The sequence below is a fragment of the Brassica rapa genome, chromosome A02 (genome assembly GCF_000309985.2).
Source record: "Brassica rapa cultivar Chiifu-401-42 chromosome A02, CAAS_Brap_v3.01, whole genome shotgun sequence".
In the NCBI taxonomy this organism is placed as follows: Eukaryota; Viridiplantae; Streptophyta; class Magnoliopsida; order Brassicales; family Brassicaceae; genus Brassica; species Brassica rapa.
The window spans coordinates 24,766,065-24,786,117 of record NC_024796.2 but is presented as its reverse complement, the minus strand read 5'-3'; the positions used below and the strand labels follow the sequence as shown (position 1 = coordinate 24,786,117).

The 20,053-nt window shown below is 31.4% G+C and overlaps 4 protein-coding genes and 1 pseudogene across 4 annotated transcripts; 2 read left to right on the top strand and 3 right to left on the bottom strand.

Moving 5' to 3' along the window:
• Window positions 1-5,140: 5,140 nt before the first annotated feature.
• LOC103853987 (F-box protein At1g11270-like) lies at window positions 5,141-6,526 on the bottom strand. Its single transcript, XM_009130888.3, has one exon. It carries the CDS (start codon window positions 6,472-6,474, stop codon window positions 5,209-5,211), a length of 1,266 nt encoding a protein of 421 aa, XP_009129136.1. The 5' UTR covers window positions 6,475-6,526; the 3' UTR covers window positions 5,141-5,208.
• Window positions 6,527-6,761: 235 nt separating this feature from the next.
• On the top strand, window positions 6,762-8,303 carry LOC103853988 (2-oxoisovalerate dehydrogenase subunit beta 1, mitochondrial-like; the record flags this gene model as incomplete). The annotated part of the gene is made up of 7 exons (XM_033283997.1): window positions 6,762-6,860; window positions 7,110-7,286; window positions 7,364-7,432; window positions 7,514-7,778; window positions 7,858-7,910; window positions 7,974-8,060; window positions 8,138-8,303. Coding segments are annotated over 4 exons (531 nt in total), but the record flags the coding sequence as incomplete, so codon positions are not given.
• A 252-nt stretch (window positions 8,304-8,555) lies between these two features.
• LOC103854104 lies at window positions 8,556-11,574 on the bottom strand (annotated as a pseudogene).
• A 505-nt stretch (window positions 11,575-12,079) lies between these two features.
• Window positions 12,080-14,582, bottom strand: LOC103853989 (zinc-finger homeodomain protein 3). Its single transcript, XM_009130890.3, has 2 exons — window positions 13,595-14,582; window positions 12,080-13,151 (listed from the first exon to the last, which is right to left on the bottom strand). The coding sequence occupies exon 2, from the start codon at window positions 13,134-13,136 to the stop codon at window positions 12,234-12,236; it is 903 nt and encodes a 300-aa protein (XP_009129138.1). The 5' UTR covers window positions 13,137-13,151; window positions 13,595-14,582; the 3' UTR covers window positions 12,080-12,233.
• Window positions 14,583-16,232: 1,650 nt separating this feature from the next.
• On the top strand, window positions 16,233-17,151 carry LOC103854105. The gene is made up of 2 exons (XM_009131017.1): window positions 16,233-16,727; window positions 17,041-17,151. The coding sequence occupies exons 1-2, from the start codon at window positions 16,233-16,235 to the stop codon at window positions 17,149-17,151; spliced, it is 606 nt and encodes a 201-aa protein (XP_009129265.1).
• Window positions 17,152-20,053: the final 2,902 nt, after the last annotated feature.

Sequence of the window (20,053 nt, the reverse complement as noted above, 5' to 3'; positions counted from 1 at the left end):
GTAGATTTTATTTAGTAGTTAATCAATATTAGTTTTGTGTCAATTATAAAATCAAAAAAGTAAAATAACTGAGTTTTGCATAAGGTTAAGCGTTTGTTTTAATTTGTTATACTATAACATTTTTTTTTTCAATCAGTGGAAAATTACGTAGCCAAAAACATAATTCAAAAACATGTTTAGTGAATAAAATCATAACTTAAATCAAAATAATAAAAATGAATTACATTCATTGTCACTTAATTTTTCACTCAATATAATTGCTTACTAAATAAAAAAACTCTTTCAGTTTCACTTAATTTAGCAAAACACATAAAAAATATCATTTATATTAGTTTATAAAATCAGTTAGGCATGAACACTAAATATCCACTTAGGTACGAGTCGTTCCTTTCGGGTATCGTTTTATTTTGTTTTAAAATTACTCACTCCTTGAATATTATAAATTTATGTGTAGGTTTTGAGTTGAATCCTTTTGAGTCTGGATGAGTTTGGTTCTGATGTATATGACCCTAAAATATCTAAATAACCAATGTATTTGAAACGGGTTTGGATATTTGTACCAAAAATAACCATATTATCTGATTCGATCCGGATCTTTTGAATACAATTAGTTATATTACGACATATATAAAATATAAAACACTAATTATGAAAAACAAATATTAATGTATAAAAATATAAGTATAGTTTTATTTTAGTAATTTCATTAATTATATTACTTTAACAATATATTACATCATTAATTATATTTACCGTAAAAGTAATAATGTAGATTTTTATTTATTAGTTAATCAATATTAACTTTGTGCAATTATAAAAAAAAATAAAAATGTAAGATAACCGAGTTTTGCATATGGTTAATAGTTTGGTTTAATATGTTTTACTAAAACTTTCTTTTGTCTTAGTTCCAATTGGTGAAAAATTACATAGCAAAACACATAATTCAAAGGCATAGTTTATATGAACAAGATAATAATTTAAATCAAAATAATTAAAAAGTATTATATTTATTATCACTTAATGTTTCACTTCATATAACTATTTTATTAAATAAAAAATTCTTTCTATTTTTCTTATTTTTGCCAAATATATAGAAAGAGTTTCCTTTTTAATCTATTTGCAAAATCAGTTAAGTATGGACATTCGGATACTCATTGAGGTACAAGTTGTTTCTTTCGGGATTAATTTTTTTGGATTTTTAAATTAGGCGCCACTTGGATATTATAAATTTATGTATGATGCTTGAGTTGGATCCTCTCGGGTCTGAATGATTTTGATTTTGATGTGTAGAAATATAAAAATATTTAATTAACCAATGTATCTCAAAAGAGTGTATATTTGTACCAAAAATAATCTTATTACCCGATTCAAACCAAATATTTTGAATACAATTAGTTATACGACGACACATCTTAAATATATAACACTAATGATAAAATAACAAATAATTTATAAAACCGTAAAAATTAACACCCGCACGGGCGTGCGGGTCAATCTCTAGTTATGGTTTATAACGGCCATCTTTTGTATATGCAAAGCTGCAATAAAAATTTCCAAAATAAAAAGGAAATTTTGAAACGAGCGGTATGGAACTTACTTATGTTTCAATTTAATAATATATCTAGAACAAAAAAAATCATATTTAGACAAAACGAATGGTAATTCAATTTTGTGAATATAGTGTTCTGTTGGAAATGTTAAGTGAATTTCTGCAAGCATTAAAATGAAAAATTAGAATTGTCCTCAATGAACTATTAAATGAATCATGGTAATTTTGGCTGTTAATAATTGGAAGCTTTCAGCCATTATAATCATAGTACTTTCATATTTTTAATATATTTTACTCTAAAGATATCTTTATAATCTTAAAATTCTATGAAATATTTTGAAAATAAATATTTTATCTTCATTTTTGGTTTATGCATTTTCTCATATAACCATTTTATGCAATGCAGTGTTTATATTAGTATAATAGCAATGTTTTGACAAAAAACTACAATTTTAAAAAAACTATATGTTATTTATCACATCATATTTAATCTTTGAAAAAGTGTATTATTTTATCACCAAAAATTTTCAGTATTTTTTTTTGTTTTTCATAAACTTTAAATATATTATATTAAAGGAATTGTATCTCTATTTATCATTTTAATGTTAACTATATCAATTATAACTTTTAAACATTTCACTTTTTTACATTATTATATTAATGGCAACCATTTTATAAGTAAATATTTTGAAAACTTTTTATATCGCTTCCTCCGCGAGTTCGCGGGGGTCCGAATCCTAGTTCTTATAAAAAACGTGTTTTTATGAAAGAAATTTCATGTATTTGCTTCCACACACACACACACACATATATATATATACTATTATTTGAAAAATGAAATTTTCTTATGTGTCATATTTTTCATAATTTTAGGCAATGTTGCTTATTTGTCATATTTTAAATAATTTTAATTAATGAGTCATCAATTAAAATTTACACAATTATTTTGTTTATTTTTATTTTTTATGTTCTCCGTAATTTTAGATAATTTTAATTATTTATCATGTTTTTAATGATTTAACTGATGAGATATCAATATATACTATGTTTTAAATTTTATTAAATAAGTAAAAAATAAATAATCTTAAAATAATGTCTTTAAAGAATATATGGCTTAACATATTAATATGTATTTGATTATTTTAAATAGATAATTTATAGTTTGTTATAATGAAATAATATTATATTTAATTACAGTTTTCATGATACTCATTTTTCATCAGGACATAAATATGTAGCTACAAAAACAAACGAAATCATCTATATATATGTATTTTAAAGTTTCTTCAAATTATCTAAATTGAGAGATATATTTTGATTAGAACCCTAACTTTATTAAGTGATATATTATATTTAATACAAAGTAATCTTGGTTAAAATCCCAAATTAATTTATATTATATATCCAAGTAACATAACAGAATCTTTTCAAAATTAAATATTAGATATATATCACAACTCAATATATGGTAGCCGACGACCACGAAAGATTAAACGCACCGTTTTGAGAAAGGCGAAAAGACGACTGGCGACTAAGGGTTTTGAGATATATACGGTGGATCCTCCGGACTTACCTAGCTCTCTGATGGGGGTTAGGGATGATCAGGATGCGCGCAATACTAGCATGAACCAAGGTGAAGCAGTTGTAGTGAAGGATTTGGAGGAACAAAATGGATTCGAGAAAATGGTGAATCTGAGAAACATGGTAGATCTGAGAGGCAAGATGGATCTGCGATGGATCAAGGGGAAGTAGTTTTTGGGAGGATCCAGCAAAACAAGGTCGATCTGAGATTAAAACAAACTCAGATCAAATGAAGCAGGAAGGACCATTGAAGGAATCATCATGGGTAGAAGTTGCAAAGGAGAAGAAGATGTTGAAGAAGTACGAGATTGATATCACTGAGAAGGAGGGTCAAAAGGTTGTAGAGATCCCAGATGATGTTGTTATATAGAATGCAAACCCTCTATGGGAGGATTTTCCTGATTGGGAAATTTCTTGATTCGGTCCACACATTGCAAAGGGTTCATGCCATTGTAAATAAGATTTGGTCTCAAGGGGAGAGTTCCCAAAGGGCAGAAGTTTATGAAGTGGATTCTACAACAATGAAATTTAGAGTCTCTAATCCGATGATGAGAGCTAGGATTCTTAGAAAATGAATGTGGAACATTGGAAACATTCCATTGGTTGTTACTAAATGAACACCAGATGAGCTAAAGGAGAAGCCGGAAGTCAAGTCCATTCCCTGGAAGTCAAGTCCATTCCATTATGGGTTCATCTCAAGAATGTGTCCATGCACATGTTCTCGTGGGAAGGCTTAAGTTTCATCAAAAGCTAGCGCAGTTGGATTCCCAGTGCGATTACATCCTGAAACTGCTTCTTGTTCTAACTTCAAAGTTGCCAAGATATTTGTGAATGCGAATTTGACAAAAGAATTGCCCACGAAGATAAACTTCTCTAAGAATGGCAAATCGTCATTGGTTGAATTCATTTATCTGTGGCTTCCTCTAAGATGTCATACTTGTAAAAATTGGGGACATGTTGAGAAATCATGTGTAATGAATAAAAATGAAGTTGGAATGTCAGACTAGATACAAAAGAATATGGAGCTGAAAACATATGGGAAAGATAAGAAGATTTTAGAGGAGGTTAAGGGTTCAGAGTATGCATCTTCTAGTTCTATGGAGAATGTAGAAGATGAGAAGATAGTAGCTAAATGCGGAAATTGGAGAATGACAGATAGTAGAAGGGTGGTCGGATGTTACTCCAGACAAAACTAGCAGAAGTCCAACAAAGAGAACACTTGAATATGGTCATGTAAAACTTATGACGCTTTCAAGATTTTGGTGCTTGATGAAATTAATGATAATGGGGAATTGGTTAACCAAATTGAGAAGAAAGAGGAGATAATACAAAGGAAAAAGATAGAGATAAGTGGGGATAAGGAGGATACTAGAAGTGTAGCAGAACTAATTAAAAAAAAATCTAGGTTAGTTCATTAAAACACATTATTTCAATTATTACTTATAAATCATAGACCTAATAAAAAAAATCTTAGAATGAGATTTATCTTTAAACTCTTAAGATACAGTAAGTAATGATTTTTTCAGAAAAAGAATTACATGTAAAAAAAGAAGAAATATTCAAAAAAAAAATCCGGATTTATATAAACATGAAGCTAAAAATCCATATTTGGAATGAATTCTTCATTGACTTAGGTAGGTAACCCGAACATGACATAAAGCAAAGAAATCCAATTATTCAGTCTTTAAAAATCTTCACAGCATCTGTTTTGGGAGTCAACAATAAATTAGTGTTTCCTGTCTTGCAAAATTACTTTTGGTTTAGAAAAATGTCTGGACGATTAATCCGACATTCCTAATTATGTTTTTCATAGAGTGATTTTTCTTGTTTTTATTTTGGTTGTTAAGAATCAGATATTATACTAAGAGACTAGTAATATGTAAAATCATAATGAAAATTAAAGGAGCTTCTAGGAACGCACGCTACAATTGATAATTAGTTGAAGGATACAAAATCTAGTTTCCAGATTTTGGAATGATGGAGGATATGCATAAAGCATAACTGAACTACTAAAGTAGCATAGAAGATAGACTTTTTAAAATGTGAAATTACAAAGGGGTGGTAACAAGACAATAAAATTAAACGGAAAACAAAGATTGAGAATAACAAAGGGAAATAGGGGAATAGGAAGGCTTGACGAGTAAATGATAAGAGTTGGTAAGGAGATCAAGTATGAAGATGGCGCCACGGTAATCACGATCTTGAAGTAGCAACTTGTGCTTGTCAAGAATTGCAATAGGTTCCAGAGACCACTCGGGTTCCCCAAGCCAAGAAAAAGTTTGGGTGAGATCAATGGAACACATTTTAGTCCATGTCATGTTGGAATATTGGAAGGACCATATGTCTTGGGTAGGCCAGGCTTTCTTGGAAACGCAAAGGCGATTGTCGAGGATGCAGATGGTGACGGACCAAGGGTCAAGAACATGGGCAAAGGGAGCATCACAGATGACATAAAAAGTTTCAGTGTGAAGATCAAAAGACAAAACCTTGGGTTCTTCTTCACAATCGGTGAGCCAGTAAAGGGAGCCATCTAAATAAACGGGATCGGTGTGAGGATTAGTGGTGAAGGGAGAAGCAGGGTGAACGTACCTCCAGAGTTGAGTGGTAAAATCGAAAACTTCGCAAGTGGTGACGTTGTCTAGGCCAAAACCGGATGAGTTGGTTAGAAAAACAGGCTTGTAAGTGCCGGTGAGTTTGTCTTTACCGAAACCAAGCTTAGGAGTTGGGGTGCCTTTGTACAACCTGTGGAGTAAGAGGTTTTGAATGTTGGAGAGAGGGAAAGTTCGACGCCATCTAGTGGCGGGATTCATCACGACGCAGACACTCGGGTTGTAGATAGAGTAGAGGCATAATAGACCGTCGCAATTACTATGACAGACCGAAGTGCCCCCCCAGTTAGTAGGCACATGGACCGTATAAGCAGATGATGATCCAAACGCAAATCTTCGAGCATCTAAATCATTAACTCTTTTGACGAGACGACCATCATCATCATAAACATTAGTGGACACGAAAAGGATGTCTGGACCTCGTGACATATGGATCAACTGTTGTCTTTCCTGGAAACGTCGGGAATCGATTGCAGATTTCAGCTTCTTGGACACGGTCCTGAATCTCAGCAGAGATTTCACCGGAAGTCTCTCAAGTATCAGCTCTACAACATCCTCTGGGAGACGCAGCAATTCTTCGCGATGTCTTTTCAATGTTCTTCTTGTTTTGAACGGGAACATCTTTTGTGTATCTCTCGTCGTCTCGTCTGCTGATATAAATATATATACAGCAGCTAAGGAATCTGGAAAACAAAAAGGAAAATTTCCTTTCCTCTTTTTTTTTTGATGATTCATTCACCAGACTAGTTTAAAGGTTAGTATACTTTAAATATATAACAAAGGATTTGCTAATATATTCATCTTTGGGAAAATTGTTTTTTTTAAGCAAAAAAATGATAACTATGTACCATTAAATTAATCTTCTATATTTGATGTTTCATTAGATTAATTATTTTATAAATGGTAATAATACTCTTAAAATTTTTATTTAAATTTCTTAATTACAATTAATAAATAATTATAATAATAAATATTATTATAATTAAAATAGCTAATAACATTAAAAAATATTCCCAATCTAAACCTCCCCCCTCACGGCGGCTCTTCTTCTCCAGCGTAGTGTGTTCTTCGGTTTCCCTCTCACGGTGTGCTCTCCCGGCTTCATCTTCTACGGCGTGAAGGTAAGGAGGGCCCTTCGACTCTTCTTCTTCAATTTCGTTTTTTTTTTCTCTCTAATCTCGTGTTTGCTTTCATGTGGGGGAGAAGCTTTTCATCTCCGGCGTGAATCTCTCTCGGTTCTTCTACGGCCTACCTTTCATTTTCATGCCTTAAAAACGAGTGCTTGATAATTTGATTGTGTTCTTTGCATGTTGTTTAATCTCTGCTAAAATCATTATCTCTTTTCCTCATTAGTTTCTTTTTAATCATAGGACTTACTATTAATTAGAGCACCGTATGGGGCGGTTGGTCACGGTGGACATTACCATTCACAGTCCCCTGAGGCTTTCTTTTGCCATGCCCCTGGTATTAAGGTTGTTATCAAAGCAAAGGGACTGTTGTTGTCCTCTATCCGTGATCCAAGTCCTGTTGTCTTCTTCGAACCAAAGGTACACTTGTCTATCTCTTACACCACCAAATCAGCTTCTCTTCTTGAGTGGTCTTGAAGATTTGTTCTTCTTTTCAGTGGCTATATCGTCAAGCCGTAGAGGAAGTTCCAGAGCATGACTATATGATACCTTTATCAGAAGCTGAGGTATATTGTTGTCTACTTATCAAACAGTGTATGACAAAAACTTCATAGTCTTTAGTCTGACAACGGAGGAGTTGTTGTCAGGTTATTAGAGAAGACAATGACATAACTCTTGTTGGATGGGGAGTTCAGCTTACCGTTATGGAACAAGCTTGTCTAGACGTGGAGAAGGTTTTAGCTTTATACTATTTCAAGTCGAAGATAATTGGTTTGCCAGCAGTTAGTAACATGGTTCTTGAGTTAATAATGGCTGGAAGGAATATCATGTGAACTGATAGATCTCAAGTCTCTACTGCCTTGGGACAAAGAAACAGTTGAGGCCTCAGTTAAAAAGGCTGGCATGCTTCTTGTAAGTTTCTCAAGCAAGTGTCGTTTTTTTTTTGTGTGATCGTCATTATTATAGATTACTTTGGCTTTTGGGGTTGCAGATAAGCCATGAAGCTCCAGAGCAGAGATCTTTGCAACAATTCTCTTCTTGAAGGTAAAAAGCTCAATGTTAAATTCATCTACAAGAGATTAACTCTCACGTGTGCCTTAACTGCAGTTAGAAGCTCCAGTAAGCAGAGTTTGGGGTCTGGACACACCATTCCCTCTTGTGTTTGAGCCATTCTACATGCCCACCAAGAACAAGGCAAGCTCCTGTTCCTCGTCACCTTCCCATCCAAAAATACATTTTATAATTGATGGGGTTTTTCACGTTTTCTGCAGATATTGGATGCAATAAAGCCCACTGTCAATTACTAGTCATTCCATCTGTTTCTTTAGAAAACTTGAAACATTATGTATTATGTTAGCTATTTTATGCAGTGCTATGTGTTTATGACAAACAGAAACAAATAGTAAACACAACCATCTGGTTGACTCCCTTCCATCAGCCATTCTTTAACAGAAACAAATAGTAAACACAACCAAATCAACTAAATCCCGACACAAACGATTATAACTGAAACGCATGAGAATCTACAAACTTCCACGGGACAAATAGTTTAAGTACTTGAATTCATGGTAGAAACAACGTATTTTTTTGTGAAAATATTGTGAACAATTAATGAATATAAAAGATAGCATGACAAGAAAGTTTAACACGATTTTTTTTTGTGAAAAATCAAGTTTTTTATATATGGAAACTGAATATTTTCAAATATTTTTTCTCCATGTTTTTGGAAATGATTATATTTATCCGTAGAATCTATATTCTACTATATGTAGAATACAGTAAACATGTTTGAACTCAGTTTCTACAGGTTTTAGATTTATAGTAATGTGTAGATTTCGATTTCTACAAATTTTAGATTTATAATATTGTGTAGATTCAGATTTCTACTGATTTTAGATCGATAGGTTAAGCGCTGAATATGTATTTCAAATATTTTTAGATTACTATTATTTACGTAGATCACGTATTCTAAGCATTTTAGATTCAATGAAAAAAAGTGGATTTCGTTTTCTACTTAGTAGAAAGCCAATTCTACTTTTTGTAGAACAAAATCTGAAATTATGATTTAAACATATTTAGAGTTGGAAAAAAATATCACTAAGTTGATATAGGTATTTCATTAATAGTTATTATTTTTCCAATTTTTTTTGTTTGTAAAACTATTTATTTGATTTATTTTTGAAAATACTAAAGAGTATTAAAGGAAAAAGTGGTACAAAATAAGAATTAGTCTAATGGGACATAGTTATTATTTTTTTGGTCTAAAAAAACAATTTTCCCTTTATCTTATCTGATGTGTCCGGTTGAAGCAATTTTAGAACAAATGCTAGAATATACTACAAGGGGTTAAAAAATATAATATGGACCTCTTATTTTTTTGTGGACATATGTTATTAACATGTCTGCTTGTTCACTATTATGTTTAGGCATGAAGGTTCGGTTTTTGATTCACTTCCAAATTGTAATTTTTTTAGTTTTTAGTTTAGTTCCGGTTTGGTTATGATTTCTGATTTCGGTTAAAAAAATATAGGAACCTTTCAAATAACAATGTGAGAAACCCTATAAATTTTTAAGTTCAGTTCGAGCGTGTGAATCTGAATAGTGATATGGAATTTTTGATTTTGATTTAGGTATCTATATTTTCAATAGTTTGAAAAAAAATATTTACACACTTGTATGGGCAATATTTGGTTTTGTATTTTTTTGATGTTTTGTCGGGCTCAACGAAAGGGTTAGTAGAATTTGTATGATAGTGTTATTATCTTGCTCAGACAAATAAGTTAAACTTTGATCTTTCTGGATTTGTTTTTTTTGTTCTTCATCCTATAACTAAAATGAGTTAAAAGTGACGAAAAACCAACTTACCACATATGCTATAAATGTCATTAGCAACCAAACATGTAGTTTGTAAACATATATCTTGATTCTTATGTTTAGAAATAAAAAATTGACAAAAAATTCTTATGTTTTGCTTAACTGGCATGAGATCAAGATTTAAAAAAAAATAGAGTTAGTTCTAAATATAGTTTTTGACTCATGCTTACAAAGATTACAAAAAAAATTGTGTTAGAAACCCCTAGAAACAATGACAACACAAGTAAACACTCCAAAACGTTAAAATCGAAGCAAGTGTCGTTGATGAAGTGTTAGTTTGGAAAGAAACGTATGCAGTGGTTTCTTCACCACCACCTTGAGACCTGGTGCTGTAGAAGATTCCGGCTGGCTTACCAGCAAGTTGTTGAGTCCTCCAGAGGCCACCAGTTGCATCTAAGAATGCCTAGAACTGAGCAGCCATCATACTGAACCTTGTTGGGAAGCCAAAGACAAATTCATCAGCCTCGGCAAGGTCGCTGGGGGTGATAAGTGGAGCATCGCTCTTTGGCGCTGCACTCAGTTTAGAGAGCAGATCTTCTTGGAGCGTCTCTAGTACCTGTCAAGAAAAAACTCTATGCTTCAGTATGAATGTCTTCTTGCTTTTTTTTGGAACACGAATGTCTTCTTGTTTCTTTGAGAGAATGCAAGTTAAATTTAAGGTAGCTGAAAACATGCATCACTGAGATAATAAGTGTTAAATCACTCAAAAGATTCACATAGCCTAAAGAATGGTGGCAGATAAAAGACATTCACCAGTAAATAAAAATATAGAAATGTATTCCCTCTTTCATAGTTTCATTCAGACATAAGAACTTGTTTCTAACTTCAACTTCAATTCTGTTTCAATGATTTCATGGTCAGTTTCTGTGTCTCATTGTCGCCTAGAATTGTCAGATATGCTTCATAAAAAAGCCACTAAGAGAGCATTGACTGACCTGCCAGAGTTTGGGATCGACACCATCAACAGAAGCAGCACCTTTCCTAATCTCTTGTGCTAGTTTCTCCAAATGTTTGCACATTGAGTGGTACCTGTTACACTCCACCACACCTGTAAACGTTGGATGAATTGATCTCCATTTCAAATCCAAACTCAATCACATTTCTCCACATGTCCGTACATTGAGTAATACCTGTTACATATTCAATAATGTAGGCGTTTCTTGTACACTCTACAGCCACTCAATCATATCTTTAAAGAATCTAATTGTCTTCCGTGCTAGATATTGAACACTGGTGAAATTCTAGGTTTTGAACCTACAGAACCATAACCAAATCAGAAGTCATCAGGTGTGTCTCCACAAATTAGAAAATAAAAGAAAAAAAGTAAAGTGTTAATGGAGTCCCGAACTCATGATGGTGGTTTTTGAAAAGGAGAGTATCATGCTATTATTTCTCATTGTCTCATCTGAGGCACAAAGACTCTATGCTGTTGCCACTGCCTCTGCTGAATCCCGCAATAAATCAAGAGATAAAATATCCTAAGTCAACTTCCCTTGAAAAATGGAAGGCAAACAATATCCTAATCTGAAGTTAAACTACTATACTGAAAACTTCAAATTACAGTAGTAATCAAACTGATGAAACCCATATCGAAAAATCGAAACTTTACACGATGTTAAGTACTTTGTAAGTTTCTGAATGTCATCAACTGATGTGAGTCATGTTGTCTGAGACTTCCGGTACCCGTAGGTTAAACAACGCCTCAAGCCTTCCATTTTTTTGTGTTACAAAGGAATGAGACGGCGATAAAATAGATTTTGCTAAGAGAAAAAAAAAAGTGTGAATGAAAAGTTAACAACAACAGATCCAAGATTTACCTAAGAAAAATTGGTCAAGCGAGACAGTGCTCTCTATGGAAACTTGGCCACGAGCTGAGGGATCCGATGAGTCTGAGATCCATACCCGGGAGGCCGGACCCAATACGATGCACCGGTAACAAACATGAAGGTACTGTGAGGCGATGAAATCTGATGAATAGCTTCTTGGAGCTTATGTAAATATATTTAAGTTTTTGTTAGGGAATTATTTAAACATGTTAAATATATTAAGATAGTATAAAAGTAGCGTGTCTTTATAGTCACAACATGTTTAATAGGTTAAAAATATGCTATGGTAGAATTCAAATAAAACCCTAAATTAATAAATTAGAAACTTTTAATAAATAAATAAATAAGTTCACTTTTGGGACAATCTTCAACTCTCCCACAAATAGAGCTAATTTATTGCTTCCTTTGTTTTCCGTGCAATATATTTTTGATCATGTGATGATAATCATGATATCATACGTATACAGCCTATTTTTCAAAACTAAACATACATATTATTATAGATATATGATATATTGCATGCATATATTATTGGAATGAATAAATGAGACAAATAATCATAAACTACAAAATCTAATGATTAACACCGAACAATAGAGTTAAAACATTAACCATAAGGTACTTGCATTAAGAAAACATAGATAATAACAATCCCAACGTAAACTAATTAAGAACTAGGAGCAAGATTTCCGGCAAGAGCTTTATTGATGTCGTTGTTACCAGCAGAAATCTCGACATTGTTATTATTGCTCTTCTTGGATAGATTGTGTTTGTTGTTATGAATCCAGACTTTAAGAACTCTTCTCCTAACTCCGATCTCTTGACAAAACTTCTGAACAACAGATTCCTCTTGTCTCTGCATCTTCCAACCAATCCTCTCTGCAAAACTCAGCATCTTCTCCTTCTGCTCCTGAGTAAACTTTGTCCTAAACCTCTTCTTTTGATTATGTCCTCCGTGATTGTACGGCGGTGGTGGCTGCTGAAATGGTAAGTCTTCTTCTGACTCTGTGTTTGATACAGTTGTTGTTGCAACGCCAAGTGGCATGATCATTTGCTGTGGTAGCGGTGATTTGGTCATCTTGTGGTGGTGATGGAACATGGGATTTCTCTGTGGTTGGTTGTGGTGGTAAGGGGAAAAGTAGGTCTTATCTTCGCCTTCTATTTCTCTTCTATGGAAGTTTCTATGGCAGTTACAAGCTGAGCAAGTGAGAGCTTCTATGGAACCTTCTTCACCACTTGGCATAAACTCTCCACAACCATCAATAGCATGGCCTCCCGTGGAAGCTGCATGGTTCTTCAAACATTCCTTGTACTTGTTAACCACATGCTTCTCCTTGTTGTTGTTGTTGCTGATCATGATGTTGTAGCCCACATTGTGGTGATCAGGATCGTCATGGTTTTGCCCAAAACCATTACCATTTGAGAGGACCATTAGTGGGTTTGGATGAGTAGAATTGGCAGGATTATGATGGCGATGATCATGATGACGGTGTATCATGTGTCCATGCCCACCATGAGTAGTGTTAATTGGAATAGGCATGTCATGTTCTTCTTGACTCGCAACTTCCATTATTTTGATCTTTCTCTGCAGAAGATAGTCAAGTTAATTAAGAGTCTTATTTGGGTTTGCAAAAGTGTTTCTTTGTTTAGGGACAAAGACACTAGTTAGGAAGAAAAAACCAAAGAGTAAAGATAATTAATGAGTAAGTCCAAATGATTAAGCTACAAAAAGGCAAAAGCTTTCTTCACTACTCATTAAACCCATTTTAAAATACTTTAAAAACTAATTTGGAAGGTTCAAAAGGATAAAGAACAAAACAAAAATATACAAAAGAAAAAACCTTTATTGCAAGCATGCTTAAAAAAAAGCTGACAAACCCACTTGAAAAAAAGTCAGTTCAAGTAGGAGGTTGATGATAATCAAGAAGACAATTGAACCTAACAAAAAAATGTATCATCAAACACACATATATTCTCTTCAAATCTAACGACAATTTGAGATAAAGAGACTGCAGAAAGAACACATACCCTCGCAACCAGCAAAAGCAGCGCAACTTGCGTTTAATTACTATGCTTCGGAGAAACAAATTAAAACTGGCCTTCAGGAAAAAAGTATCTAGACCATAGTGATCTGAGAGTTATAGGGAGATTGAGAAGTATTAAAATTTTATTATGGTTTTGTAAAGCGAAAGACTTCGAAGAAAGAAGAAGGAACTAAAGAGAGTGAGCGAAAGAGAGAATTGTTTTGGAAGTGAAGTCACTGCTTAAACTAAGGGATTTTAGGAGTATTAGCCTAGAGAGAGAGAGAGAGAGAGAAACTACTTCTCGTTTTTCTACAGACAAAGAGGAAAAACATCGTTACTTAATTACATCATTTTGACCTAGTTTCAATTTATTAAAAGGTATAGAGAGGCGAACAAAACGTACCGTTAATTTACACCAAGATTTAAAAGTTTTTTTTTAACAAGATTTAAAAGTTAGTGCAGTATTTGTTTGCATTTTTGCTGGTGAATGCAGTATTTACAATACAAAATATTTTTTTGGTAAACACAATATAAAATATTGCAGTCACTTATTTCTAAAGTTAACAATTCGTACAAATATTCGATTGAAATAATTTGTTGTCAGCAATTTTTTTGTCGGTTGTTGTCAACAATTAATATATATATATATAGTTAAAGATTAAAATATTACAAATTTATAGTTAACACTCAAGGAAAAAATATCAAGATAAGGGAAGAAAAAAAAAAGAGAGAATTAAAGATTATGGGAGATTGCTTGGCTTGCACTATCAGACATCAAATTTACAACGGTATAAAAACATGTTAGATACAGTAGAACCTCTATAAATTAATAATGTTGGAAGATATGTTTATTCTAAAATAAGAAAAATATTTGATTTTAGTGTATAGACATTAATTGTTATTTTTTTGAAATTTGACATTTATATTAATTTTATTATATTATTCGGTGTATATAATATATATTGCATAAAACTTAAATGTGGTTTTAGATATAATATTACTAAATCTCATCAAAAATATATTAAGTGTAAAAAAAATACAAAGATAATTTTATTGTGAATATATAACAAACAATATAATAAATAAATTCTTACTTATATAAAATATGTATACACATAAATTATTAATTTATAATATTAGTGAGATCATATATTTACATAAAATTTTCTAAAAATTATTATCTTATTATTTTATCGATTTGTGTCAAATTTTGAACCGACCTAAGTTGGGACCGGCGAAATTTATTAATTTATAGAGATTATTAATTTACCGAGTATTAATTTATAGATGTTTATTAAATCAGATATACCAACAGAAAGTCACAATAAATTACAATAGTATATAATATTGTTTTCAAATTACCTACTAAATGTTGGTATCATATATCAATACTAGTTACAACAATTAATCGAAAAAGTTAAAATTAATCATCACTTTATTGTTGAAATGGTGGTAATTCGATAAATGCACATTTAACCACCAATAAAGTGGCGTAACAATGCGTATTTTAGAGAGCTAAATGTATGGCATTATAACTTGAGATACTCATTTCATAAAATGAATTTGTAGTGAAACCCATATATTGTCCCTTCCTTGTTTAGACATTAAATACGTCACGTATATATTGTTAGGTTAAATTAAAGTCTTAGTTCAAGTGAGAGGTTGTTGAGGTAGTGAAAACCATATATTTTTCCTTTACACAAATTCATATCATAAATGGATCATAACTATATTTGGAACATAAAGAAGAAAAAAACTATATTTGGAACATTAAATACGTCACGTATAATATTAGTTTACAGAGGTTGTCATGTCATGCATGTGAAATATTATTCACTTGAAGTTACCATTAATTATGGTCCTACAAAATATATGATCTCAGCCCATCATTAATCCTATATAAGGTTTCTTAAAAAAAAATTTGTCTGATTATAGAGAAAAAGAAAATTAAAATTGCACCAATCGCAGATCGCCACGTGTCGGTGGGATCCGCGAACAGTGCAAAAAACTCACCACAATAGATCCTTATCTCACGCCTTCTGCTACCGGTTTTATAATTTTGGTAGGATCCACACACTAATTTTGGTAAAAAAACCTCATTAACAAACCTCGATAATCATGGTCTCATATGTTATGATCTTCTTCTATATATCAAGGCTGCTTCACAATAATATCCATGGGCAGAAAAGATGAAATCAGTGTGTAATCTCAACAGGGTTACTGCCCTTGAATACTTGGAAGATGGAACCCCTAAGGTAACTGTTCCAAGTCATGTACTTTTTCAAGGAATTCATAATCAAAAAGAATATGTGGTAGGTCAGTTATAACGTTGCTATGCGCCTGCTGGAGGTTTGATTCATGCTGTGGTAACTAAAATGTGGAGAAAAATGTCATATTTTCACACAAAAACTTAGAGAGTCATCATACTTGTTTCATATTCCGGCTGATGCTACTTGCAAGTTTGTTATCCAGAGGGGGATATGGCATGTTGATGACTGCTTGATGTTTGTTTCTGCTTTGGTCTGCGGCTGAAACAATTACTTTACCAGAAATCAAGGTTTGGTTGTCTCTTAAGAACATACCAAATCAACTCTACTTTTATTGAAGGAATCAAATGAATCGCTTCAGGTATTGGTGAGCCAATGCTTACGTACAAACCTTGGCTTGATCCTACTTTAATAGGAGAAGCAAAAAATTTAGTTGAGGTCAAGTTAGATAGACCTTTTGCTCAGAGAGTAGCTTTTGAGGATGAGAGTGGGTCTGTCTCAATGATTGATGTTGTGTACTCTTGGCTGCCTTCGAAGTGTGGAAGATGTGGTCAGTTAGGCCATAGAGCGTTGCAATGTTTGGGACAGCCGCTTGATCCAACTAGGAGCACCAAGACATCATCTCCAGTATCAAGAGATGTTGAATCAAGTGTTACTATAACAAATGAAGCAAATATGGTCAGGGACAAAGAGGACAGAGATGCTACTGTGACTGTCCCACACCCTCCAACTCCAAGTGTGGAAGCTACTTCTGATCCAATACTGGCTCTAGTAGCTACCATAAACAACTCTATTGATAAAATTCCCATTGCTGAGGATGAATCAGTGATGGAAGCAAAGCAAGATACCACATTCTCATTAAAAAGAAAGGTTGGACAGAGCTCTCCAAATACCAACTTCGAACACTTATCTACACATTCAATCACAAGTAATACTACAAGCATCTCTCACACACCTTTGGTTTCTGCAATAGAAACTCCAACTTCTTCCAATCATGTCTCAACCAATTCTGCTCCAGCTGATTGTTCAATCCGCATGAGCTTGTCAAGCTCTAATTTACTCACCAATCGATTTAGCTCTTTAGAATCTTCGGATGATGAAGATGAAACTTTAATTTCATTTGACGAGTTGGACCCAAAGGAATATTTGTCTCCTCAAGGAAAAGTTTTTTCTTTGGGAAAAGCCAGTTAAACCCTCTACAAAGGCTAAAGAGATGCAGTTGCATTCCGTAGCTCGTGGGCATGGTAACCACAACTGTGGCAATCATGGTCGTAATAGAGGTGGTCGTGGTTGAGTTTTCAAAACTCTTTACTAATTCTCTATTTCTTTTCTAGCTTTGTTAAGCACTAGTATTGCTTTCAAACTTGTATGCTTCCAAACACTAGGTTAAGCTCTAGCTTTCTCAATTATTTTTCCAAAACTGTATGACTTTTGTCATAGTTGTATTGTCACCAACATTCTAATAGAAAGCCTTTTACAAAAAAAAAATGAGACATATATTAATTGATGTTCATCTAATCTATTAAAAGAGAAGTACAAATTAAGTCCAACCCTTAAATTTACACAATATTTATAACCTAATGCCATTGAAATAATTAAATGAACATATTTTTAAGTAATCTTTGTCTTTTCTAAAATTAATGAAGTAATAATTACTCCTACTTCTATGCTTTCCATGTCTTTTTCAAAATTAATAAACATTTCCTAAATTAAATTTACAATCAATTAAATATAAATCTTTTAACTTATCTATTTCATATTAAAATTATAAACATTAATGAATATCAATAATATACACAAAATATTTATGTAACAATATAAGTTACATTTTGTCTCATTCTCCCCCACAAATCACGTTATTCTTTATTTTTTTTGAACAAATTCTTCTTCTTACCAATATAAATAGATTACATGCACCATTATAAGTATTTACCAAATTACCATGTATATAAAATAATTTATTAGACATTCTCGTAAAATTTTGATCCACAAAAAAAAACATTTGTATAGATGCACGGATCATATTCTAAAAATGGTGGTAATACAATTCATGGTTTACAAGACAAAATAAAATTAAAAACATTTATAATATAAAATTATTATGCTTATAAATTTTATTAAATAATTATTTAACACATGTAAAATTTTAAAATATATACTATCACTTAGACAAAATAATTATACAAAAGTAAAAGAAAACATCCGCAAAATCATGGTTTAAATGTACACAAACTTAAGCCCATTTATAATTTCTTATCAGTTACATCAAATTTATATTTTCATTTTATTTTCTTAAAAATTTTAATTTTAATTTGTATATGTTCCAAATTTGATAGAAGTTTTAACAATCATTTTATTTACTTACAAATATTATAGCTAATGTATCATTTATAAATAGCATGCTAATTCACAATTTTCTATTTTCGTATTTTTTATTTTAAAAAATTCTTCGCTATATATCTTAGACATAGATTAAATTTTATAAATGTTATATTTTTTTAATATAATATCCAATATCGGTGACACATTTTACTCTAAAATGCTAAAATATAACATTTATATTTACAAATATGACTATATTTACAAATATATCATTAAATACAAAAATAAATTAAACACTTGCACAATCGCGCAGGTGAAGATCTAATTAATCATTAGTCAGTAGACGAGAAAGAGCATGTAATATACCTACTAATTTTAAGTGTTTTTATACCATGGATGACGGGAATTAACTTGGATAAAGTGTTATGTATCGGTAATTTATTATGTGTATCAACATTAACTAACAACTAGATTTTGACCCGCGCTTTCAAAGCGCGGATTTATTTTTGTTTTTTTTTTTTCAATTGAAAAATATTTAGTAAATGTCACATTTTCATATATTTGTGTTTTATTTTGTAAAAGACTTAAAAATTTTATCTTTATTTATCGTATTGCATTTTAAATGACTATTTATGTTAAAAAAATTAAACTTTATTTTTTTAATAAATTAAGTTGGTATAACTCTGATAAATTAATTTTATTATGGGGTTAATATTTTAATTAAAAAATTATATACTATTAATAAAGATTTATACTTTTCAATAAAATAATTCAATTATTTTTATGAATGCTTAAATTATATTAAGAAAAGAAAAAAATAATAATTAAGAATAGTTGAAAAAAATTATTTGAAGTTAGACTCAATGACCCAAAAGAAAAAAAAAGTGAGAATTGAATCTGATTTTTTAATAGGCCCAAATGGCCCAAGAGAGATTTGATTTGGGCTGGATCCAAAAATAATGACCCAATATAAATTTGTTATTAATATTACTTAATTGCCCTTAATGAAACATGCAATGTTAGTGAAAGAAACATGCCCCTAAGGTAATTATGACAATAGGATCCTGCTTTAATAGTATAGATGTTGTGTATATGTAAAATGAAACCTTTTTGCCAATAACGTAAAACGAAATCCAAATTTATTATTTCTGACATATTAAATTTATTTTTATGAAAATTGATCAAAACTTCAAGGTAACACATGTTTATAAGAAAATGAAATTTATTTCATGTATAAAAATATGCGATTCACTTTTTATATGTATGCTTTTTTTTTTTTTTGTCAATGTCAGTTAGTAATAAAGATCGATTTTCACCAAATAATTGATTCTTCACCACCAATAGTGACTTAGATAAGAAAATGTGTAATTCATTTTACTAGAAACTGTGCAACTAGAGAATAGGGGAACATAGACTCGATTGTAAGCCATAACCCATTTGCTTGGGAATAATCTACTTTGTATTTGAAAACAAATTTGACAAATATGCACTGTATATATATGTCTTGGACTCTTGGGGAATATTTTATTTGTTATCTAAAACAAAAAGAAATAGGGAAAATTATTTTTTTAGAGCAAAAAAATGATAACTATGTCACTTTATACTAATCTTATATACTTTATGTCTCAGTAGGCTAATTATTTTCAAAATGACAATAATGCCCTTAAAATTGTAATTTTAAAATATAATAAATAATGAATTCGTTTTTTTTAAATCGATTTTTTTTCAAAATATGAAAGTGAATATTCCCAAATATTTTATTTCCATATTTTTAGGAACTGGTTTCTTATCTGTAGAATACAACTAATCTGTAGAAATCGGTTTCTACAGGTTTTTTAAAATTATAGTAATATGTAGATTTTAATTTTTACATG